The 26,916-nt window shown below is 44.7% G+C and overlaps 1 protein-coding gene across 1 annotated transcript; it reads left to right on the top strand.

Annotated features, from left to right (window-relative positions):
* Nucleotides 1-1,615: 1,615 nt before the first annotated feature.
* si:ch211-89o9.6 (fez family zinc finger protein 2) lies at nucleotides 1,616-25,259 on the top strand. The gene is made up of 8 exons (XM_034548376.1): nucleotides 1,616-2,183; nucleotides 10,254-10,357; nucleotides 10,665-10,782; nucleotides 11,089-11,225; nucleotides 17,348-17,441; nucleotides 17,712-17,827; nucleotides 21,698-22,082; nucleotides 23,546-25,259. Exons 1-8 carry the CDS (start codon nucleotides 1,889-1,891, stop codon nucleotides 24,208-24,210), a joined length of 1,914 nt encoding a protein of 637 aa, XP_034404267.1. The 5' UTR covers nucleotides 1,616-1,888; the 3' UTR covers nucleotides 24,211-25,259.
* Nucleotides 25,260-26,916: the final 1,657 nt, after the last annotated feature.

A 26,916-nucleotide genomic window follows, 5' to 3' on the forward strand; every position in this document is an offset into this window, starting at 1 on the left:
CAGCCCAGAGCCCAGAGGCCAGCGCCCAGTGCCCAGAGCCCACAGCCCAGAGCCCAGTGCCCACAGCCCACAGCCCAGTGCCCACAGCCCAGTGCCAAGAGGCCACAGCCCAGAGCCCAGAGCCCACAGCCCCCAGCCCATAGCCCAGTGCCCAGAGCCCCGACCCAGAGCCCAGTGCCCAGAGCCCACAACAAACACACAGAATATCAGAAAGGAAGCACAGCGTGTTGGACTGCAACCTTTCGCCGAGAGATGAAAATGCAGCAGGATGCGCTATGTCATGACAATATAGTGCCACAACACACTCTGGAGGTTATAAGGAGGCTTTTCATGTCAACATAGCATTTCTGTAAGATATTGGAGTATTTTGTACATTTAGTGGCACAAACGTTTTATTTAAATGTATTCTAACTTGCTTTTGTAATAAATTTGTTATTAATGGGCGGTATACGTCATGTGATTTGCCTTTGAGTGTAAGGATCTTCTTTCTTTTTCTTTTCTCAACAACAAAAAACTAAACCATTCCATTTCAGAATGGGGACAAAAATTAAAAAAATAACAAACCCCCGAAAAAACATAGAACAAAACGGCAACAACAGACATAACGACAACAACATACTGCGTCAACTGTCAAGCCATCCCTGATCAAGGCCATTCATGAGCACTATCTTACCGTCAATGGACCCCAGCTTGAGATGTATTGGGGAACATTTTTGTTTTATTAAACAGACGATATTCTATTGGGTTAACAGAGACCTCCAAGGCGCTATTTTGTATGTCCCAACATGTTTCATACAACTACCAAACTTCATACAGCTCAGTGAAACCCCTTAGCATTGACTACTCAATAGTTCACGGTTTCTAGCCACTATTTTTGCAGAGTCAGATCTTTGTGCTAACTTTCACGAGCTTCTCAGTAACAAAGCACATTGTTTTTCCGCGGAAAGACGGATAATAATAATGATCTAAATTTGAACAACATTAAATGCACAATAGGTCCTTCGCTCTGACTTTTGTTCTGGCCCTAATCATTCTTGTGATTTCAGTAGCCTTTGCCCGAAGTACCTCGAATCCCAATATTAGAAGAACCATTAGTAGAACAGATCTTCCGCTCACACTTTGTCGGTGCTTGAGACCTAATAAGAATAAGAATAACATTAAAAAGGTGGAAGAACAAAAGGTCCTCTGCTCAGACTTCGTCGGAGCTCGCGCCTCTAATTTAAATGTGCAGACAGACCATAGTGCCAGCTGCTGCATCTCTGCATTAAAATACATTTGATTTGACTTTTTATTTAATATGACAGGGACATGCATATATAATGTGTATACTCTACCATTGCTGTGTGACATCAACAACAGTCAAAGTATGCACAAATAACTTTTATTTAACATTTAACACTACATACATTACAGAGTAACAACTGCAGATATCCGGGTTGACCTCTGACCCCGGCGAAATTTGGTTTCATCTCCAAATTAATCGCGTACATTTTACTTCAAATGTGTCGCTCCCCTTGTGCGACAGATATATGAGCAAGAAGGGTCACGGTTCAAGGCGCGGTGTTATGACGACGTAGTGCGTCCATATTGTGGGCACACTGCATGCGACAGTACGTACTGTAAGGGTACTGTAGGATTTGGAACTTACCGGAAGTGTTTCAGTAGCCGGAAATGACGCAATCTGTTTGCCGTCGTTGCTAACGGAAAGAGGAGAAGCTGCTTTGCTTTAGCTAACATTCCTCTTACCCGCTCAACATTTAAACACGAATACTTTATACTCGACTGTAATGCTTTGACCGAACCGTCAACGCCACCTAACCCCGCACGAGGCGTACACCGGTATTTTCAGACCGACGGAGCGGCTATCGAGCCACCGAGTGTCGGGACAATGTCTAGCCGACTGGCCTTCCAGACCCAGCTGGCCTCCATCATGGAGGTGCTGGCTAACGCAGCAGTGGCGGAGATATGCAAGCTCATGGACGACGACTACGCGGTGGTGAGTTTACAGATGTCTCAGTGTCAGCGAGAGAACAAATCCCTGAAGAGGAAGCTGCATTTGCTGGAGCTGAAGATGGCCCGGGGAAACGCCGAGCGGAGGCTCCGGGAGAGTGCCATGAACGGCAGCCGAGCGAGGGTGCAGATCCAATGCGGCGACAGGCTCCGGGAGTCGTCGCCTACCCCCGGTAAGATGACGATAACGGGGCAGGGGGCAATTCATACCAATCAGCCTTTGCGTACTCGGCTATTTTTCCTTCTGTATTTCCAACGAAATAAGCCGATGTGCGCCAGGGGGCGAGCGGGCCGCTGTTCGAGATTAACTGGTTTGTGTTCTTGTGCGTGAGGCTTTCAGGACCCATGTTGACCAACTAGGAAATACACATTTCAATAGCGTAGCCTCTCTGACACCTTATTTGTAAAGACTATAAACGGAACAGTTTGCTGTAAAACCCACGAGCTGTTCACGAGGCTGTGGTTGAGACGCGGAGCACAAAGCAGGTGACTCTGTAGATGCCTGTTGAATAAACTACTGATGTCAATAAGTAGCTGATAAACGCTCTTCTTGTCCGTCTGATGTGAAGTCGATTTGAGACCAGTTTACTCTTCATATAAGTGAAACATGCTGACCGTTGTTTACAGCTGTGATCCGCTCAGATTAATGTGCGATGCAACACTGTGCTGTCTCACATCGCTTAGTTTCATATTCAAGACTACGGACATGCATCACTATCATCATAACAATATTCTACCCTGTGCAACGCACATTCATCCAGATTAAACATGACTTAACTGTCATTGCGTTACTATAAGGACCTACATTGAATAACCACACCCAGGAGTTAGCGTGTCTTTTGACACACTGGAGCGCCTTGCTGCAGCATTATCCATCTTCATGACGAAAATATCACGTGTTGACTGGCGACAAAAATAAATATCTAGCCCGGTAGAATAAATACTAAAATGACTGTATGTTATTCAGAATGGTGGTTCAATCCCCGGCTGCTCGTGTCGAAGGGTGCCTGGTGTGCAGCGGACCCCAGCCAGACAATAGTGAAGCCTACTGATGTTTCCAGAATGCCTTTATTCCGAACATACATTTAAGAGTTTGTCTTCTTCCATTAGTTTGTCTTCTTCCATTAATTTCCATTATTTTTTAATTAATACATTTGACAAATTAATAAAAAAGTAAAGTCACTAAACATTAGGTTTGCACGGTGTACCGATACTAAAAAGGTACCGCGGTACCAGTACGTTCAAAACGATACGGTTTTGCATATTTTTAGTATCGATACTTTATTAAAATAGACCGCGATCAGAGCGGACTCACTGCTCTGCTCCTTTAATGCTGCCCAGCGCGTTGACTGCAAGGGGGCGGGGCTGCGCAGCGCGCGCACACTAACAGGCAGCGCGCTCTCACTCAGTGATCGCTGGGGAGACAACATGGCGTCACGTGCAGGCGACCTTTTGAAAAAAAAAAGATGCGGAAAGCGCACTGACATACAGACAGTGAAGCTCACTGACATACAGACAGTGAAGGAAGGCTCACTGACATACAGACAGTGAAGGAAGGCTCACTGACATACAGACAGTGAAGCTCACTGACATACAGACAGTGAAGCTAGGCTCACTGACATACAGACAGTGAAGCTCACTGACATACAGACAGTGAAGCTAGGCTCACTGACATACAGACAGTGAAGGAAGGCCCACTGACGTACAGACAGTGAAGCTCACTGACATACAGACAGTGAAGCTCACTGACATACAGACAGTGAAGCTCACTGACATACAGACAGTGAAGGAAGGCTCACTGACATACAGACAGTGAAGGAAGGCTCACTGACATACAGACAGTGAAGCTCACTGACATACAGACAGTGAAGCTAGGCTCACTGACATACAGACAGTGAAGCTCACTGACATACAGACAGTGAAGCTAGGCTCACTGACATACAGACAGTGAAGCTCACTGACATACAGACAGTGAAGGAAGGCCCACTGACGTACAGACAGTGAAGGAAGGCCCACTGACACAGACAGTGAAGCTTACTGACATACAGACAGTGAAGCTCACTGACATACAGACAGTGAAGCTAGGCTCACTGACATACAGACAGTGAAGCTCACTGACATACAGACAGTGAAGCTAGGCTCACTGACATACAGACAGTGAAGGAAGGCCCACTGACATACAGACAGTGAAGGAAGGCCCACTGACACAGACAGTGAAGCTTACTGACATACAGACAGTGAAGCTCACTGACATACAGACAGTGAAGCTAGGCTCACTGACATACAGACAGTGAAGCTCACTGACATACAGACAGTGAAGCTAGGCTCACTGACATACAGACAGTGAAGGAAGGCCCACTGACATACAGACAGTGAAGGAAGGCCCACTGACACAGACAGTGAAGCTTACTGACATACAGACAGTGAAGGAAGGCCCACTGACACAGACAGTGAAGCTCACTGACATACAGACAGTGAAGGAAGGCCCACTGACATACAGACAGTGAAGGAAGGCCCACTGACACAGACAGTGAAGCTCACTGACATACAGACAGTGAAGGAAGGCCCACTGACACACAGTGAAGCTCACTGACATACAGACAGTGAAGCTCACTGACATCCAGACAGTGAAGGAAGGCCCACTGACATACAGACAGTGAAGGAAGGCCCACTGACATACAGACAGTGAAGAAAGGCCCACTGACACACAGAGACCCGTCTGCAAAACGTGTTTCAAAGCCACTCAGACCAAGGAGCAACACGTCAAACATTAAAGCACCTTTCAGACAGACACCCCGAACTTTTCAAAGAGTTCAAAGAACGACAGGTAATCAAATGTGATTATAAACATGGTGCTCACCTTAAGCTCACCCACATACAGCCTAACACGAGTAGCCTTAGCCTTTGACGACCAGTCTATATGATCATGAGGTCACAATGCACACGTGGACTAAATGAAACACGATGCAAAATGGCTTCATGCTGGTGGATCTACAGCTATGTCTTTTTTATTTTAGTTAAGGAAAAAAAATTATTCCATGAATTAAGATAAAATATGAACTCTACAATTGCTCATACTTATGGAAGGAACTATGTAGTCATCTGCTCAGATATGGACAAAAGGCCTACATAGCCGTGTATAATCAATGCTGTGATGACACCATGTAGTTTTCATTAATATCTTGCTGTAGGCTAACACTAATATTAATGCCATTTGTTAAGTGTTGAAAAAGCTGGGAAGGAACAAGCTGGTAAAAGGGAAACATACAGATGTTTTATTTATTACTATTATAGATAAATATACCAGTATCGTATTTGTGGTATCGTATCGTAAGTATCGGGTATAATGATATTTATGGCAGGTATCGTATCGAAGTTAGAATTTGGTATCGTGACAACCCTACTAAACATGTAGTCAAAGCCCAAATAAAACACAAAGTACCTTGTTCCCGTTCCAGCTAGGTGCTTAGCAGTTCATAGAGTGACTTATGTACTTCAGAAAAATGCTCATGAACACCTTATCCTTCAGTACACCGTCAACTAACTGACTTTTTGCGATGTCATGTTACGAGATTTGCATCTACGTCTGGTCTCACCTCAAAACATACAACGGCACTTACAAAATAAAGGCTTGCGGGAAATAGTCACCATATTAACGGAAAGTTTTCAGAGTCATTTACGTAGGGAAAGACACTGAACCCCAAGGTGCTCGGTGAAGGTGTGGCACCTTGCATGGTAGCCTCTGTTATTGTGTGTGAATGGGAGAATGATGATGATGATGATGATGACATGTATTGTACAGCGCTTTGAGTAGTCTGAAGACTGGAAAGCCTCTGCAAGCCTGCTTACCATAACTTTAATTGCTGAGCCAAAATACTTCATGCGGCTAGGGTCTAAGCTCAGAGAGACAAGAGACAAGAACAACAACCGAAGTTCAATATTTGAAAATAATTCACACCGATGACTTTTGTTGAAACCATCAAAATGTGGCTACATCTCACTGCATGTCACGTGTGTGAGCTGACTCCAGGTCTCACAGCGGGCTCAGGTAGACGGCCTGGAAGGAGGCCGCAGTCAGTCGTTTTAGCCTCAGGCGAACACGGGACACAAGCGTCTGTGTCATAATGTTCTCATGCATGTTCATATCTGTGGTATTCAGCTAACTGACTTTACATTTGACCAAATTGAGGGTTGTATACACCTCACTACACATTGTTAAGTTTAGAAAGCATATGCATATTTCAATCAAGGTATAAAGCTACATTGGAGCCTACACTGTCACTAACTGCACTGCCTTCATACACATTGTTAAAATGTTGCGGAAATTAAATATAAAGAGAAGCTAAAGCTACGAATCAGTGTAATAGTGAACCAGCAAATCAGCAGACAATCGACACAGAAGAGAATGTTGCTTCACAGCAAGACTAAGCCACAAAGTGAGCCAGTGTCAGAAGGTGTACTAAGATACTTTACTTAAGTAAAAGTACTAATAACGCAACTAAAAGAATATATTCTGGTGGGTATTGATGTTTTAAAAGATTTAGCTGCTGCCAGGGGACAAACTCTGTGGTCTTCTATTATTGTCTGGAGAACAGCAATACTCGGGAGTGGCAGAAGAAATTCTTCAGTTTAATTTTCTTTGACTCACCTGTTTATGGGCAGTTAATCTGCGCCTTTTTCTTTTTTAATACTGCGATGTCATTAAAGGTACCTCGACTCGCGTAATGTTTAAATAGTCTGCCGATGTATATTTAATGGTATTCTTCTTCTAAGCTGAAGAAGATGACGAGTCAAGCCGTTTTAATTTTATTGGAAAAGAAATGTAAGTCGTGTTTCTGCTGATCCATTCAGACATGATTTTATTTGTTTTAAGGAACGTACACAACAGGCAGTTCTGTTCTGAGATGGTTGGGTGTCTTTATTATGAATCACTAGATAACCATAATGATCACTTGTAGCATTCTAAAAACATTTCATAAAAAGTGTACAGTTCCCAGGAAGCATCTGTATCGCCATAAGCATAACTCCATATCTGTCTCTGGGTTATGTTTTAAACAAAAAAGGTAATTATTGTTTAAATGAATTGTTCTGACAAAATCCCCTTGCGTGTCCATCAGATCATAGAGCAATGGATGGACATGGTGTTGTCATGGCCCCAATAACGGTCCTACAATCTTGTTTTTGTCATCTTCAAAACGTCGTTCTGCAGGACTCTGACAGGTTCATAGGGGGAGACACCTTTTGCTCGTGTGAGTCGTCGTACATTATCCAGACCATAAAACTCACGGATTGGATCAGCACAAAAGGGAGCATGTATAACGTTTCGAGGTCCCTGATAAAGTATTATTTTTTCCCCCCAAAAACTAATAGCTGATCATTGCTGATTCATATTGTCAGACACAAATCCTGTTTTTGTTTGATTATACAGCTGGTCTTCGAGGATCCAGACTTTTTTTTTTTTTGTGTGAACATCCCATAAATCATGTCAACCTTTCTGAAGTCTGTAAAACATAAACAATTCTGAATGTTAGACTTTTGCTTTGTTATAGTGTTTTTTTTCCGTCGAAACACACGATTCAAATAAGGAAATAAAACAAATCTTGTCGGTAGTTTTAATGATTTATTATAAACTGCTTAGAGCAAGTGTAAATGGGTCTTAATTAATCTCTATCTATTTATGTTGTGAAAACAGTCACGTCAAACACAGATTGGTTGTGCACAACCAAACATTATCAGAGACTAGAAAAGCATAAATGATGTCCTGATCTCATATTTTACTGAAGTAAATTATTTATGTCACACTGAGGGTTAACATTATATATTCTAATTAATCTGTGGCTCACATGCGTGCCGAATCGTGAGGGTGGATCGACAGTTGTCCGTTGCACCACTACCGCGCATGGTTAATTTCGGGGGGTCCGGTGACTTAACCAGGAAGCGAACTGGCACCAAAGTTCACACTCGGTACTTAGACCCCGTGTCCCCACGGACCGAGCTACCGCTGCAATGTCCCACGATCAGCCGTTGGTTCGTCATCCACGGCCTACAAGTCGACCACTATCATTACGTTATCTTGTCACAGTGGCGAAATCTTGTTGCAGTGTTTGGATTCTGTCCTTTTGTGCGCACGTGAAAACAAAACGCGGGTCTGAAACCGCGAGAACTGCGCAGACGCCATACGGTTCTGCATTCTCGTGTCATATTTCAGACACGCATCAGTGCAGAAATATTGGCATGAGGGGTATGCCGGGGTTATGTAGCCATCCTGTGTTCAAGTGTCTGACGCATCTCCAGTTTCTTTTGCCATAGTCGTGGGGAAAAACTAGAAATTTAACATCCAAATAATAAAACGTTGACACTGCTAGCGAGAGCATGTAGCTCAGAATAAAGCCGCACTCACATGGACTGTTCTCAGCGGTGTGTAATGTAGAGAGTGTTGGTGTCGAGCCCGAGGGCATTCCTTAAGCTTTGGAGCTTTGTGCACTGATACTGTGGCCCACTTCTGGTTCTGTTTCCTCTATTTTGAAAATAGGTTTAATGGAAATATGGATAACGGCAGATAAAAAGCTGGGATATGTTATTGACATTTTTCATCTGAACAGATGTGCACGTCTACATTATTGAAATGTACTTTCTAATTAAGGATACTTGACTCCAATTCTTTCCTTATTCAGTTTATGTAAAGCCAAACTATATTGCTTTACAGTTGTGTAGATGTTCAATGACCATTTTATGGCTTATTTAAGTAAACACTCCAAACATTTATTGTTTGTTGCTTGGGTTGAGATATACTTAAGCGCAATACTTCAATCTTTGATGATTATAAACAGGTAGATGTTCTTTGAATTCCATATTTTACCAATTCTTAATAGAGAACTATTAGTTGGGATTGAAACATGTTCAACAGGCAATAATAAATAGACTTTCATTGGCTTATCATAACGCATGACTTATAATACGGTACTTTACAAACCTGGTCTTAAGTTATGTTAAGTGGCGTTATGCTTTTTAAGATCAGCATTCATAATGCTCCATGCCAAAGGGACAGCAGCGTTTGACTGAGTCCTGGGTAACATAGCACATTATAAGTACCATAACTTTAGCCTATTATTACTAATAAAAAGCATGAAAAACAGGTTTCTGAAATGGAATAACATCAATAACACAGAACAGCATAGTTTTCCCACATAGTTCTGACCGGTCCAACTCCCAGCACGGCAATCAATATCTGTAACAACATGGATTATGTAAAGCGTCCAGTGACCAAACCTAGGTCCTCTACATGTACGGCTGAATGTTCACCATATAGCTCGCCCTGAAGTCTGTTGTCCCCCATCACTGCTTCCATTATTAATCCAAATGTAATGTATTCACGGTCATATTGTCTCACCGCGGCCATTTACGGTTTCTCCCACAGCACTTTTTGGTCATAAAAAAATATATATCTTATAATAATTTTGTGTTACTGCATCCTACGAGCTTTTCGTGATATGCAAGCATAACAGGTCATTTAAAAGCATTACGAATGCTGAATTTAAAACACATATCCAGTATTATACCTTATGAACCTGTCCAGTGTTTCACATTAATTACCTGGCCAACAAAAACTCCAGCTTTTAAAAAACATATCATCAAAAAGGCCTTAGGAATGCACTGAACAAATTTGAAGCCGATCACATTAGGATTGGAGGAGGAGTTTGTAAAAGTATAGCCAGTAAAAAAACTATGGGGGCGGGGCCTTAGGCCTTTGCTTTATGTGTTAAGTTTGGGCCAGATGTAACAAAGTACAGCTTGTTGTTTAATGGTGAATCATTTAAAAATGGCCACCAAACCACACCAACACTGTTCAATGGAACCTCAAGCTTTTAATAACTCTGTACTGACCAAATCTGAAGTTGATCTGATCAGCACCTGGAAAGAAAAAATGCACGCACAATTCTAAATGGCAGACTTCCTGTTGGTTTTAGATGCTGGCCACAGGAGACCTTTGTTTAGGTCCACTTATGAGACATCTGCCTCCCAAATGTCATACGTCAAGGTGAAATGTACTGCGAGGGCTGCTTTGTCAAAATGTCAACATTAGATTATACCGTAGTACTCTGACCCGGATCAGTCCATTCTCTAACATGCTGATGAACACTCCTTCGCAACAATTTGGGCAACTGTGTTATGCAATGTTGTGGTATTTCCCCGTGCTGACCACAGAGTGTTTCTGAATAGACATTGTTCTTGTTCTTGTGTAGTTGGTGTCTTTGAGCAACGGATGGCCGTGGCCCTGTGGTCTGGTAGAGCTGCTGCAGGGGGCGCACACAACGAGCCCATCCATTCCGACAGCATCCAGAGTAAGGTAAGCACTCCACAAGGTAGCCGAGGGGACTCTGATTTGTGTAGACTCGCAAGGATGTTGAAAGTCTCAGCTCTGGAAACGAGCGGGCGGGCGTGGGTGGGCCGGGTTGGCTGGGGAGCAATGCAATGTAGAAACCTGTCTGAGGGTTGCGTTTGTGCCCAGCTGTTTCGGGTGGCCTCTACTGTAGCTGCATGAATATAAAAAAAAACTGGTTCTGCTGTTTCGGGTGGCCTCTACTGTAGCTGCATGAATATAAAAAAAAACTGGTTCTGCGCTGACCGAGTGACGTACCTGCCTTGTTGTGCAGTCTCCAGACGTGGAACTGGTGGAGCCAGACGCAGTGATGGTGAAGGAGGAGATGGTGGAGGCCAACATGTCACGGGTCGATATAATGGTGGAGGACGTGCCGATGATCGGAGATGATGGTGCGTACTGTTGCTTGTGTACACGACACTCACTTGTGTGTAAAACTGACTATTACAAATCAATGCTGTCTGTAGCATATAAAACAGTCGAGCACTGAAAATTGACATTGAATACTCCACTGATGTTCCACATGGTCTTCTGTAGCCTGAGAAGTTAATCAAGTCAGGAGAGACAAAGTATACCTTTTTTAGGTTAAAATGTTTTTAAACTTCTCATGCATAAATTGGTGCTTTTGCTATAAATAAAAGCAAGTGTTTAACCATTCGATTTATGGGTTGTTGTTTTCCCGCATCATCTCTCTAAAGGAGTGGTAGAGTGTGTCCCTCGAGGACCCGCAGGACAGAGACCCAGCCTCGAACTGCAGGACACCCAGTCCACTTCCAGTCAGTCCCAGAACCAGAGCAGCAGGATGAGACGCACCGGCAGCAGCAGAGGAGTGGAGGTCAGTGACTCCTCTCCTCTCCTTAAATGTGAACGCAGTGCCTTTGTTGAGGGCAGAGACTCAATGCAGGAAATGATAAACCCCCACCAGTATATTGATGGCGGCAGCAGTGATTCACAGTTTGACGTGTTGTGTGACGACAATAGAAGAACTCACGCGTTGGTTGGGGAGTTTTTTGACAAGCACCCTGCGGTCGAAGTGGAAGGAACGAGGCCGTCTTGTTCATACTCGATGGCGGCGACCGATTTCCCATCGACCTCGTCCAGCGTTAACGTCCGCTACCGTTGCGACCCCGCCTTCCCCCCGTCCCAGCCCTTCAGCGACGGCAGCAAAGTGCCGCGTCGAACGGGCACCAAGGAAAGGCTGTTTGTTTGCAGCTACTGCGGCAAGGCGTTTAACCGCCCCAAGAAGGTGGAGATTCACCAACGCGTCCACACGGGGGAGAAGCCTTTCAGCTGCTCCACATGTGGGAAGATGTTCTCCGAGGCCGGGAACCTGAGGAAACACCAGAGGGTTCACACCGGAGAGAAACCATATAGCTGCGGTATGTGTGGCAAGGGATTCGCCTGGATAAGAAACCTGAAAACGCACCAGCAAAAGAGCCACCCGTAAAAATCTACTGAAGAGGAGACCTGGGACTCGATCTGAACGGCCCTTTGACATGGACAGTAAAAAATAAACACTCTGTTCAACAGAATGAAAATAATTTGTGAAAAGGACCTTTTTAAAAAAACGTCTAAATCGATTTTTGAATGCTTCCCTTAAAAGTTAACGCGGTTTTTGTTCTTTATACAAATGTGACTTTCTTTTTAAAGAGAAATATTATGTATTAGTATGTATTATTAGTTCCTCAACCAAAATATATAGACCTGAAATGTGTAGTATTGTCCAACCAGGATGATTCTGTATTCACATTCTTCAACTTTTCTGCTTGAGAGGATACTCTGCCTCATTTCCAAGGAGAAGTCTGTATTAGTATCCACACATCTCATGTGCAGACTGAAGCCCACAGTGTGTTAGTGTGTGTCTCAGTACCTTCTCATTGTTGTAAAACTTCACACACATATAGTTTAGTTTCTAAAACTGTTCAGTATTTGCTTGCAACCGCTGGTCATTAGTTTTCTTTTTAGAATGAATTAGAATTTATTAAAATACTCTTATTGGGAAAATAATTTTTTTTTCACTCTTTTGTTATTTTCATTAGACACACGCATGCATGAAGGCCCAAACGCACTCAAAGCGATAAATGAATTACAGATTGTCAGAATTAGCTCACATGATCCACAACATCACTCGTTTGGAGTAAATTAATTTAGTTGAATTCTCTGCAATTCAATTTGATTTGTATATGGACAAAGGACGAAACCTGTGAGGAAAGAAAGCAAACTGGAGAAGACGCAAAGTTAGTAACGTTCATTTATGGGAAATTAATATATGCAGATGGAGAGAGAGGAGCTCATTGTATGCTAGTACGTCCCCCAGTAGTCTAGGCCGATAGCAGCATAACTAGGGCCTGGTCCAAGGCAAGTCTGATCTGGCCAGCCAGCCCTAACTATAAACCTGAGCCGGACACTCAGCCCTAACTATAAACCTGAGCCAGACACTCAGCCCCAACTATAAACCTGAGCCAGACACTCGGCCCTAACTATAAACCTGAGCCAGACACTCGGCCCTAACTATAAACCTGAGCCAGACACTCGGCCCTAACTATAAACCTGAGCCAGACACTCGGCCCTAACTATAAACCTGAGCCAGACACTCAGCCCTAACTATAAACCTGAGCCAGACACTCAGCCCCAACTATAAACCTGAGCCAGACACTCGGCCCTAACTATAAACCTGAGCCGGACACTCGGCCCTAACTATAAACCTGAGACGGCCACTCAGCCCTAACTATAAACCTGAGACGGCCAGCCTGCCCTAACTATAAACCTGAGACGGACACTCAGCCCTAACTATAAACCTGAGCCAGACACTCGGCCCTAACTATAAACCTGAGCCAGACACTCAGCCCTAACTATAAACCTGAGCCAGACACTCAGCCCTAACTATAAACCTGAACCAGACACTCAGCCCTAACTATAAACCTGAGACGGCCAGCCTGCCCTAACTATAAACCTGAGCCAGACACTCGGCCCTAACTATAAACCTGAGCCAGACACTCAGCCCTAACTATAAGCCTGAGCCAGACACTCAGCCCCAACTATAAACCTGAGCCGGACACTCAGCCCTAACTATAAACCTGAGACGGCCAGCCTGCCCTAACTATAAACCTGAGACGGACACTCAGCCCTAACTATAAACCTGAGCCAGACACTCAGCCCTAACTATAAACATGAGCCGGACACTCAGCCCTAACTATAAACCTGAGACGGCCACTCAGCCCTAACTATAAACCTGAGACGGCCAGCCTGCCCTAACTATAAACCTGAGACGGACACTCAGCCCTAACTATAAACCTGAGCCAGACACTCGGCCCTAACTATAAACCTGAGCCAGACACTCGGCCCTAACTATAAACCTGAGCCAGACACTCAGCCCTAACTATAAACCTGAACCAGACACTCAGCCCTAACTATAAACCTGAGACGGACACTCAGCCCTAACTATAAACCTGAGCCAGACACTCAGCCCTAACTATAAACCTGAGCCAGACACTCGGCCCTAACTATAAACCTGAGCCAGACACTCGGCCCTAACTATAAACCTGAACCAGACACTCAGCCCTAACTATAAACCTGAACCAGACACTCGGCCCTAACTATAAACCTGAGCCAGACACTCAGCCCTAACTATAAACCTGAGCCAGACACTCAGCCCTAACTATAAACCTGAACCAGACACTCAGCCCTAACTATAAACCTGAGACGGCCAGCCTGCCCTAACTATAAACCTGAGCCAGACACTCGGCCCTAACTATAAACCTGAGCCAGACACTCAGCCCTAACTATAAGCCAGACACTCAGCCCCAACTATAAACCTGAGCCGGACACTCAGCCCTAACTATAAACCTGAGACGGCCAGCCTGCCCTAACTATAAACCTGAGACGGACACTCAGCCCTAACTATAAACCTGAGCCAGACACTCAGCCCTAACTATAAACATGAGCCGGACACTCAGCCCTAACTATAAACCTGAGACGGCCACTCAGCCCTAACTATAAACCTGAGACGGCCAGCCTGCCCTAACTATAAACCTGAGACGGACACTCAGCCCTAACTATAAACCTGAACCAGACACTCAGCCCTAACTATAAACCTGAGACGGACACTCAGCCCTAACTATAAACCTGAGCCAGACACTCAGCCCTAACTATAAACCTGAGCCAGACACTCGGCCCTAACTATAAACCTGAGCCAGACACTCGGCCCTAACTATAAACCTGAACCAGACACTCAGCCCTAACTATAAACCTGAACCAGACACTCGGCCCTAACTATAAACCTGAGCCAGACACTCGGCCCTAACTATAAACCTGAACTTGCCGCATTCGCCAATTTTGTCTTCGGTACAAATACATTTTGCCAGACCTGCCATAAGAGTATTGTGCAAATATATTTTTTGAATAGTTTTTTACTAATGGATTGTATATTATTATATTATTATTATATATTTGGACTTAAACATTTACTGTAAAATATCAATATTGACATCTCAAAATGAAAAACTACTAAATAAGTTATGGCTAATTTGTCTCTGTATATAATAAGGTCAGTGAGAAGTGTAACCACACATGGCTGTTACGGTGTCCTAATATTGGCAGATGTTTCTTCACGTGCACGTTCACGTCCAGGGAAACGTCTTCCGTTGCGAGGCACGGATTCTTTAAGCCGTTCGACCCTCTGGGTGACACCACATTAACAGCACTCGCTACTTTCTCCCTTTCCGTGGCTTAATTCTGCTGCTGTTGCTTTAACTCTATATTTTCCTTTTTATGAGTTTCTGAAAGCAGCAATAAATACTCCCAAGCTGGTAAAGTTCTGCTTTTAATCTTTACTGCCGTGCTGATGGATGAACACCTAGGGGGCCGGGGGCCGAGCCGTATGCGATGCACGCTCATTTGCACACGAATCCTCACGCTCTCATCCCGGTAACGCCGGTCACTCCCCCAAAAAGATAATTGGAACATGTTGGGTGCACAAGGCCCACTCGGTGTACCTCCATACAGGCACGTCTGGGCCTTTTAGCTGCGGAGAGATCCGGTCCACGTCCGTGACGTGGTCTGCTGCGCTGCAGCACTCTGGTTCCCGAGCTAAGCCCCTACGGACTGAGAAATTGTCCCCCTTATCAAATTTACCTCAACAGGATTTAATTAGTTTGCAGCGGTGGATTGTGGACGGTGTGTGTGGGGATGAATTACAGCGTGTGTGTGTGTTCACGGTGAGCCAGTGGCACAATGTGTGTGACAAAGGCCATTAAAGTACGGTGTGGTATGCATCTGAACCCCTGGGCCTCCACATCACTCTCTCTTATAGCCGCTACATTAAAATGGTTGCATTTAGAGTGTGTGTGAAAATGGGCTTTCTCCAGTGATCAGTGTGGTACACGTCGTTGGTTCTGGACTTTGAATACTGGCTGAATTATTTATTCCGTCACTCGCTCGGTGTGAAAATAGTATCCATGTACTCTAAGTAAATGTTTGAGAGCATCCGTTTTTTTTAACGTGAAGATATTTCACATTTTGCATGCACATTGTGGAATAAAATTTGCTTGTTACCTCTGAAAAGTCTTTTATTTTAAAGAATGAAGACGTTGACTTTGAATCCCAGAATGCAATTAATTTAGTATTGCTGCGATCAATCACAAGTAGGTGAAAGCAAAGGTGTTTATATATATATATATATATATATATATATATATATATATATATATATATATATATATATATATATATATATATAAAACTACAATAATGGCCAACAACAGTGTTTGTATTTAGGTCAGGTATCACATTATACTGTATGTGTATGTCTCTACAGCATGCTAATTATACATACATACAGTATATATATGTATGTATGTGTATGTATATATATATATATATATATATATTATATATTTGACAATGTTGGACGATATGTTCATCTTAAAGCGCAGTTTTAAATATACTGCGCTTTAAGATGTTTGTCCCTCTGAACCCCAAAAAAACCCACCGGCAGGATTGAAAAGCATGTTTTTCTCTGAACAATTGCCAAAACTGCATCGTTTGTTGCAGCCGGGCGTTTTAAAAATCGACATTACAGTCCGATTTGAATCTGTCGACCTGTCCCTGAAATCGTCAAAAACATGTTACTAAACACGTCTCATGTAAAATGAAACTATTTGCTCTCACCAGATCTGGTAAAAAAAAAAAATAGTTCAATATGTATAGCATGCAGCATTGGTAAGTAACACTTGGAACAATGTTCGATAGATAGATTCCAGTGTTTTCCAATTTTTCAACTTGGGTTTATTTTGTTTTAATTAAATCCTTTATGGCATTGTTTCCATAAAGGTGCAGGACGTTTATGTTGCGGTGTAAATAAAGACCACAAATGACTGATGATCACTGCTCCACTTGGTGGAAGAGAGGAAACTTGTTCGACAGCCACGGACAAATAGGTCAAACGCGTTAACGGAAATACCTTCCGCTATTTAAATATACTTCTTTTTTTTAAAATTTTTTACCAATGACGGAAAAATGTGAAGGCCGTCTGTCACTTTGATGGACTGGAGTGCAGAAGGAGCGCAAGTCTGGTGAGTCCAGCGTGGCAGCGGAGCGTTGCTTCAGTCGTTCATCTGCTTCGTGGGTGTGCGTTGACATGACAACTGTGTGCTGCTGTCTGAGTCCTCGGTAAAAACTCCATAAAAGGTGGCTGTAATCATTTCGATCAATTAGCGTAGTGCCCATCCATCCCAGGTCCACTATGAGCTCAGCTGTCGCCATGTGCGAGGCACTAGAGTCCTTTAACCTCCAGGGCTCTCATTATAAGGCAGGTTAAGATCCTCTGAACCCTCCCTTACTGGTAGTCAGACCCACTCTGCAGCCACGTGGCCGTGTCCTGAGTGAGGTCGCTTCTTCTCAATGCCGTGTGTGTGTCTGTGTGTGTGTGTGTGTGTCTGTGTGTGTGTGCGTGTGCAGAGGGAGGAGGAGCCGCTTGTGGTGCTGGTGAAGCTGGAGGAGGTGGAGCCGGCGATGGGGGCCCAGAGCCAGACCGGCCTCAGCATACAAGAGGGTGAGTGGACACATTGGGAGATATTTGGCATCAGCACAGATCTGCTGACTCTCCGTACCATAAACACGTATAAATGCCAGTCAAGATATCGCTTACCAAGCATGGCCACTTTGTATTGACTATTTGTTATCAATTTCTAAATAAAATGCCCTCTACCTCTACAGTGGCGAGGCAAACATGTGCACGATATCAGTAGCGAGATACCAGTTTATCGCTTTAGTTCATGTATTTCTCATATAAACCACTAAGTATCTTTGTCTCTGTGTGCAGGGTTGGTGGAGTCGAGCACCGATGACTACAGAGGGATCTTGCCATTCGATGAAATCACACAAACGGCCACCAATCAGCTGTGTGACCTCCAGGAGTCTGGGCCGGGCTTTTCAGAGGTCAGCTATGGGCGTTCTTCGCTGTGGACCAATGGTGGGGGTATTTATTGTCATGACGATAGCCTCCCGGGGCCGTCCTCGGACTGCGCCCCCCTCCCGTACCTGCCCGGCGCACTCATTGGAGCAGAGCCAGCCGGTCCCGCGAGGGGATTGGCTGTCGAGCATTCGGCAGGAAAGGGGTTGGCGCTAGAAAGCCCGAGAGGCTTCCACACCTCTCTGTCCTTCCAGCAGCAGGCGCCTGTTATCGATCTGTCAGAGGAGTCCAGCCCCGTTCAGGCTTTAGGTCAGATAATGGGGCCCCAGCAGTTCCTGGACCCGGGTCAAAGCCGGGGTCAGAGCAGCGCTCAGACGCAGCAGCACATCCCCAGGAGGAGGGGCTGCATCTGTAGCTTCTGCAGCAAGGGGTTCACCTCTCCGGCAAATTTAGAATCCCACCTCAGGACTCACACGGGGGAGAAGCCCTTTGGCTGCAGCATCTGCGGCAAAAAATTCTCCCAGTTCTGGAACCTGAAGATCCACAGGAACATCCACACCGGGGAGAGACCGTACCAGTGCCCAATCTGCCCCGAGAGGTTCTCTGACCCTAGCAACCTGAAAAAACACCAAAGGAGGCACCACCCACAAACGTACGACATGCAGTCAGGGACATCGTAGACAAAGAGCTAAATATGCTCTGGGATTATGACTCAGAGTCCTACATGTTAAACCCAGACAGCAGCGAGAGAAGGACCACGTCTAACTCGCTGTGCTGGAGCTAAAATATGCCATATGGAAATCATTTTCCAAACCCCCCAATTTTAAATGGCAAATATCCTTTTACATACATATCTCTATATTTTTTCAAAGTAAGTACAATTCTCACATGATAGCCATCACAAACAAGTTAAGGCTGGTCCCTAATAAGCGTTACGGAGGGATGGAGTTACCTGCACACAGCTCCACAGCAGAGGGACCCGACAGTCATGTCATACTCAGAACTCTTAATAACAGAAGTACTGTTTTTATTCAGTCATTTATTCCAATTGCTTCTACTATAACATATTTTGTAGAGCTGCTCAGCTACTTTCCATGAAACTCGCCGCCTCCTGGACGGATGTTTCACATTCCAAGCCGGCCGTGAGCAGGAGGGTCAAGGCTGAGCTACTGGAAGGCTTTTATTGTGAAACATCTTTGCAGGAAAGGGCGGGTGTCAATGAGGGAAGCGATTTAGGAGGAAGAGAAAGGCAAAGTAAAAGCGACTGGAAATAATTAGTGTATAAACAGTATGACATGACCCTGTTGTTGTATTTATTGTATATGATAATACACATGGGGAATTATAAATAAAGTCCTGTGGCTTGGATCTCTGAAATGGGGGTAAATAAACGTCGCGGCTCATTATTTTTGAGGCCGAGGCTGTTTGATAGATATCACAGATACAAATCAATAAAACAACAACTCCCAGCCACTGAGACAATAAGACATTTGGGACAGTGCAGGACAGAGCTCTATTAATGCATTAAATGCAATATTGTGTGCATTTCTTTAGTATTATTATTGTATTTGAATCATGTTCTTCCAGTGGAAATGCATCCAGGATGTGTTAATAATACAATAGTACAATACATATATTTTTTTCTTTGTTTTTTTAAAAGAATTTTTTAACATACACTGTAAATGTAACACTAGGTTTTTTTTTTCTCGATTGTGTCACAATTTTGTAACAAAAACCTGCTTAATGTCCACAGTTTGCGATGTAAATCATTAAAACTATTTTTTCTTTTTTAAACTCAACATGTGAATTTGTGTTTTTATTATAAAATCATACATTGCAAAATTGTGACACAATATTCCGTAATATTCTCACTCATACGGTACATTGTTCCAATTATAATAAGCACATGTATCGTGAAGCGCATATATTCTTTTCACATCATTAAACTCCACGCTCAAGAGGATCCTCCAGCCAGTATCGTGGGCTGTAATATAAAACTCGTTCAGATATTAAAGATGTGCAGCATATTTAACCTCTTAAATCCCTTCTGTCAGGAGAACTAGAGCACATTGGACTTCAACATTTTGGGGAGAAACATACACTTAATTAAGTGGGAGCTGTTAAAGTAAAAAAATAAACGGTACATGCACCAACACTGAAGCTGACTTATGTCATATCTTGTTTATTAATGAATCGGTACTCCAACATGACGTTGTGGTTTCAGCATTTTACACAGCAGGGTAAACAATGACATTGTTGTAGCCTCGTTGCCAATACACACATACAAATATTAGTTATAACAAATAATATCTCATATTTTAATTCTTTTTTTTAATGTATTGTGTGTGTTTTTTTATATATATATAGTTTTTTTATATATATATATATAGTTGTATATTTTATTCTTGTATAGATATATACATACCTATACAATTTTGGTTTAGTGGGAATGAGGGTAGTGCACAAAGTATTGATATGTTAATGTACCAAACCAACATAGCAGAGAGTTTGCTTTAATATATTTATGTTGTAATATGGAGGATGAGCTCAGAAGGACACTGGGAGACAACCAGCAGCAGCGTGAACAGCTGTTGGTTCCTATTGAAAGGTCATTTCTTCCTTCTCAAGTTCCCTTGAAGGAATGTTGTTCACCCCAAAACAATATTAACTATAAGCAATACTCGCCTTCCGAGTCTCTCTATGGTCTTAGAAATGGTGTTAAGGGGAAAATGAACGCATGACAGTGCAGACGGACTTTGAACTAAAGACAGACAAAACTACGTTTATAACTCGTCTGATAATCTTACTGAAAATTCCTGTGCACATATTCATGTCAGAAATACAGCCCTTTCTGAGCCTTCTCCAGGGGGGTGAAGAGGTTAGATGAGGTTCTCTCATGATGCCGACACACACACACACACACACACACACACACACAGTTGGCGATTGACTTAAAATGCCGCTTTGGGTGAGGATGAACGGCCAAAGCGAGTCTTATTCTGGCGGTGTTGTGTGCTTCCTTGCGTCACCTTGGGCCCTCACCTCTCCACCCATCCAGGCTTTCTTGAATTTTGATTTTGTGGTCTCTGTTATATCATCAACACATTTGCCAAAATATGATGTCGCTGGCTCCGTGTATACTTTGGGTAGCGGCTCCGTCTCGCCATATTCACATGAAACTTTGCCACCGTTTCCGCCATGTCTGTATCTTAATCTTGGATGCATGCTAACTATATCTGGCTACTCGACACGTGGTTGACGTCCAGAAACGTCCCGAACAGCAAAATACATTCAAGAGTTGTACTTAAGCTATTTAGCCAAGTGGAAGAACCTTTATCAATAAGTTTATGAATAATGTATGAACACTCCCACTAGCTGGGCCAAGTTTGAGAATAACTGAACAAATTAGTTTGGATTTCTTGAAGTGGGCTTGTATGTACTCTGTTTGTGTCAATGGAGACTCGTGGCTTTGAAGAGAGCGATATAACTTCAGGTAAAGCGCTGACTATGACTATGACTATGTCTATGACTATGACTATGACTATAGCTCTGGCACGCCGAATATGGATAAGTGTAAATGTCGCAACCTCTCCATGCAAAAGCATCGGTCAGGTCACGTGGGAAAATGTTTGGGAAAATACCATTTTGTGCGTACTTTGCCCAACAAGCTCCAGTGGGAAGCTACAGAATAGTATATTTAATATAGTAATATAAAGTAGTGCCCGTACCAAAGTTTCCTTCACCTCCGGCTCCGTACTTAACGCGATAAGTTTTCTCATCCAAATCCCTGAAAGAAAGTGACGACGCACACGTCTCAAAATGTCCATCGAGCCCCGAGTGAGCGATGAATGCCGTTAACAGCTGGTCGTCATTGTGCCTCTCTTCCTCCTCCCCAGTCTGCAGCGCCTCAGGCGGCGGCCGTGGTGTCGCCGGACCCCGGCAGCACAGTGGCAGTCCAGCTGAGGGTACCGGACACCAACACGCCAGCCAGCCCCAAAACACAAGACCAGCGGAGATCCGACCACTCGGAGTACTCTCTGTTTGAGCTGGAGACATTCTTCACCCGCTGGGCTCCTGACAGCGACCCCATGTCGGCCCGCAGTGGCCCTTCCTGTCCGTTCACCATTGGTGACTCAGCAGAGGGCGACCTGGATGGGGTCATTATCGTGGAGGCCCAACCGCCACCCCAGTCCGTGGTCCCGCCCCCACAAGGCCCGGTGTCCACGGCGGTGAGGATGGGCAGAGGCCAGAGTTACTCCTCCGGTCCGATCCAGTCCCAGGGTGAGAGATCGTCTCCTTTCCTTTGTTGGGGTTCACATCCACACTCAGAGGGCCGAGCTTTGAAATGTCTCCGTTTATTTTGTGATCTTTATATCGATGTTCTTGAAAATGTTTAAATGGAAAAGCTGCTGCTCAGTTTGAGAGCGTTTCAAAGGGAGCGACGTTCCCTCTGGTGGTTTCTGCAGTGTACAGACAACAGAAAGCACCAGCTCACTGGTATTGTTGGGTCGACTGTGGGGTGAATGGAGTTGGTTGCATTGTTGTGCATTTTATCCACTGTGCACTCAGTGCTGGGGACTTTTCTCATTTCCACGATTTTGTGCCTCCTCGATTCCTTTCCTTGCCTCGCGTCTTAGTTCAGCTCAAATTCAGGAAATGAGTAAAATCCCTCGGCCCGGATGCGACTGAACGTTAAGAGCTTGTCACCTCTGCAGATACATTATGGTATGTTTCATTCTTGCACGTGACTTCTTGCAATACTTGTGACAAGAAATACTCAAGTACAAGTAAAAATACAGGCGTGTTACCCAAAGAAAGTACACAAAAAAACAGTTTCTGCACGGGTAAGTTGTTACTTCCATCCCAGGTTGAGAGAGACCAACAGAAGATTTAGCCGTCCGTCCCACAGATACGTATTTTAAAGTTGGACCTGGACGTATTTATAGAGCAGTAATAGTCCAAGAAGCTGCCAGCAGTGAAAAGACGGAGTAGAAAGCCGGGAGTTCCGTTTGAAGGCTCATTACACACACACACGTCGGAACTATTTATAGCTCCACATAATCACTACAATACTTGGTATGGTGTACATTTATCTGTACGTTTCCATTTGTTGTCTCTTCCTGCTCTCCATGGAGGGTCTCCGGTAACTTTTTATGGCCAAGCTTTCAGACCTGCAGGACGTGTTTGTATTTATTTGCATTTTTTCCCTGACTCATCATAAATCACAGTGCACATCCTAGTCTCTGTATACAATTCAAGTCAATCCAGTTTATTTTTCATAGCCCAATATCACAAATTACAAATTTACCTCAGAGGGCTTTACAATCTGTACACATAGGACATCCCTGTCCCAGGACCTCACATACATAAAGTATCTCCCCACTCGGCTCTCAGGCTGTTGGTGTAAGACGCGTTGCCTTTTTGCACATCATGCGTAACATCTGGGACAGCTGGTTTAAGACTTACCATTCATAATTTATCTTTTATTGAAACGTTGTTTTACAATCCGAGATAAATATGCTAATTACTTTGCATTCATGTAATAAGCAGCGATTAAAACGCCTGTGAAGTGGAGCGACACATAGTCAAAGGTGCATTTCAGGAGTGCTGATCAGCACTCGGGGGGGATGCCTCTCGTCCAATCACGTTATTGGTCGGGAGCTGTCGACAGATTTATTGTGGACCGCAAAGCCCCGTGTCAGTTTTCTGTGTGCTGACTTTGTGTTTCTTTTGTCCGGCTCCAGAGACTTCAGTGTCCGTACCTGTGTCGATGCGCGCTCCGTCTTCCCAGCCTCCGTGGAGCAAAAAGACAGTCATGATAAGAAGTGCTCAGCAGCTGCAGCATCTGCAGCATCGTGACAGCAACAGGATCTCTCAGCACAGCGTTCCCTCTGCACAGACCACACCCACAGACGGCGTTGGCAACGCCCACAAAGCAAGCATCTCTAGTTTTAGTTCAATCGGTAAGCCCACGAGCGCCACGGCGGCTCCGTCGTTCAGGGGACCCGCAGCGGCGTTGGCCGGCATTGAGGTGGCCATCGCCGCACGCCACCGCGCCAGCCTTCTGGCGTGCCACAACAAAAGCCTGACGGACAGCGATGCGTCCTGCGAGCGGCGTAGGAGGAGCTACATGTGCCGAGCGTGCGGCAAGGCTTTCTCCGGCCTCTCCAATCTGGAGGCCCACGAGAGGGTCCACACGGGGGAGAAACCCTTCCGCTGTGACTTCTGCGGGAAGCGCTTCTCGGAGGCCGGCAACCTGAAGAAGCACCAGAGGGTCCACACCGGGGAGAAACCCTTCCGCTGTGACCAGTGTGGGAAGAGGTTCGCCTGGATCTGCAATCTGAGGACGCACCAGCAGTCCGCCACGGGCTGCGGACAACAGGCCGTGGGAAGCCTCGGGCTGGGCTGATCACGGAGGAGATAGACTGGGGGGTGAAGCGGTTACCATATTTATTTACTCCGTCTCTCATACTTCCCAGATCTTTGTGTCTTTGATACGTGATGAAAACACTGGACAACGAGGAGCCCTCAGTGATAAAAAAAAAGACCAAACCAGTGTTTTTCATTGGCTACAAATCATTCCCACTAAATGTAACACAACATGACCTACTTTGTGTGAACTGGGGGGGTCGTGCCAGCTACTGCTTTAATGCAGTTTGAGGTGTAAGCCAGCACTGCAACACCACTCATCATTGAGCTAGCCGACGGCAACATCTGCCACCTCACCACTTTACAAGTGTCCTCAAGTTGTTTTCAATGCTTTAAAGAAATACATTGACATTAAAAGCTGCCTGGATTTTTGGAGAAAGCACATCAAAAATTTTAAAACAAATCCAGCAGACTATGATATGATAATTGTTGGTAGTGATGTCATATTTGTTAAATGGGCTTAGATGTCATCTGGTCTCCTTAAACCCTCTGAAGTAGTTTTGGGGCGTTTTTATTTTGCTCCCGTCACATTTACTCTCATTTACTTTTTTACTGCAACATCAAAGTCCTGCCCCTCTATGGAAACATTACAGTCACGGCTATAACCGGAGAGAACTCAAAAATGTCTTTAGTTACACAGTTACCATGCCATAAGTCATAAACAAGAAGAAGAAAAAAGGCACGTTGAATTTCCTTGATAATTTATCTTACAAAAATTGTAAAACACTGGAATCTATATCATATTATTCTCCAAGTGCCCCTCTCAAAAAGAGTCTCTACATGCTATATTCATTTAACTATGTACATGTTTACATGTTTACAGCCTCCTCTCTGCTCAGCAGCCTGCAGTTCAGTTTCATGGAATATTTGTCACGTGACTGTTCGTCTCAGGCGAATCAATCATGGTTCCACAGAATTTTAAATACATATTTTTGTCCTTTCTTTTACAGTATCTAGTGAAAGCAAAAGGTTTAATATTAATTATGACATTGAATAAACGTATAATAAAATGTTTTTTATGAAATATCACAATTTCAGGCTTCGTTTCGGTTGCTTTTTCTGTCTGAAGCGTTCGTCGTTCATGATGTGTTCAAGGGCCGTCTGAAAGATGGAAATCTGACCATAATGACGATTATTACCGCTTCTGGTTTTTTCAGGCTTCCAGCGTTATTGCTACGTGAAGGTTTTGGCTGAAATAGTTAGAGAGTCGTCCAGTTTAGAGCGATAATGTTATTAAATATCACTCAGTAGCAGAGTTCCAAATTGTTACGTTTTCCCATTCAACAAAAATGTTCCTTTCCCAAATCATATAGAACAACTCTGATGGGCAAATATGATCTTGAAGTGCATTTTCTACCGTGAATCTAAACTCCACCGTGTGTGGACGGAAACGCATCCAACATTCAACAGCATCATCCAGATGTGACCCGAATCAAACAATTACAGAAGTAGTTGTCATTTACATTTGCGTATAGCCACGATGGACATGGAACCAATTGAATTATTCTTTTTACCATTCTATTTCTTTAGTATTCAAACACCCCCCAGCCCTCTGTTCGACGCATCAGGCTGCAGAGTAAAGGGAAGAGGTGTGTGAAGGAGTGCTTCCTCACAGAGAGCTTGCTTTACCTTCTCAAACACCAACTGATGCTCCAGATCTGAGCCACCTTTCCGGGTCAGGTCGGTCAAGGGGATGGTCAGCAAAGTTCGGGATGAACCGCCTTTAATAACCCGCCAGCCCCCCCAAAAAACGCCTCGGGCAGGAGGCAATGGCGGCGGTCTGGTCCACCTGAGGGCGCACCTGCCCGCCACCGGCCAAGTGGTTCCCCAGATACCGTACCGCCCTCCGTCCAACTGCACACTTCCCTGAGGCTGGCGGTGAGCGGGCTGGAGGCCCACCCGCTGCACATGCTCCGCCCAGGTGGTGCTGTGGATGACCACATCATCTCCTAGTCCTCGTAGAACCGTATAGACCCATCCTTCTTGACAACAAGAACGATGGCGCTACACCAGGCACTGTGGGACTCTTCTATTACCCCCCATCTCCAGCATGGCCGCTAATTCCCTCTGAACCATTATTTTGTGCTCAGGTAGCCTATAGGGTCGAGACCGCACCGTCACGCCCGGAGGAGTCTCAATCTGGTGCATGATGAGGTTTGTGCGTCCTGGCAGGAGAGAGAACACGTCAGTAAACTGCTCCTGTGACTGTAAAATGTCTGTTCTCTGGGTCCCGGAGAGATGGTCTTCACAAAGGAGCGAGGCCGGATTGGTGGATTGTTGGCACCTCGGGCCCCAGCTCCTCCCTCTCAGATACCGCGGACACCAGAGAAACAGACTCCGCCTCTCTCCAGACTTTCAGGAGGTTGAGGTGGTAAATCTGTGTAGCTCCGCCCCCGTCAGAACGCACCACCTCATCGTCGACAACCCCCCACTCGCCGTGTGACCACAAAGGGCCCTGGCCCAATGTATCTCATTTCAACTGACACTATGGCCCAACCCCAAACTCCACCTGAAGCCCTGAACCCTCCGGGACTTGATTGACGTCGCCTGCTGAATGCCTGAGTGTGAGAGGCTGCAAGGGCTCGGAATGGTATTAATAGGAATGGGACCGCCCTTTGTGTCATATGACGTCACCTTGACAGAGCGCCACAAATGTTGCGTACCATTTTTGAGTTTGGGAATATTT

Source organism: Cyclopterus lumpus, chromosome 1, assembly GCF_009769545.1.
Source record: "Cyclopterus lumpus isolate fCycLum1 chromosome 1, fCycLum1.pri, whole genome shotgun sequence".
Lineage (NCBI taxonomy): Eukaryota > Metazoa > Chordata > Actinopteri > Perciformes > Cyclopteridae > Cyclopterus > Cyclopterus lumpus.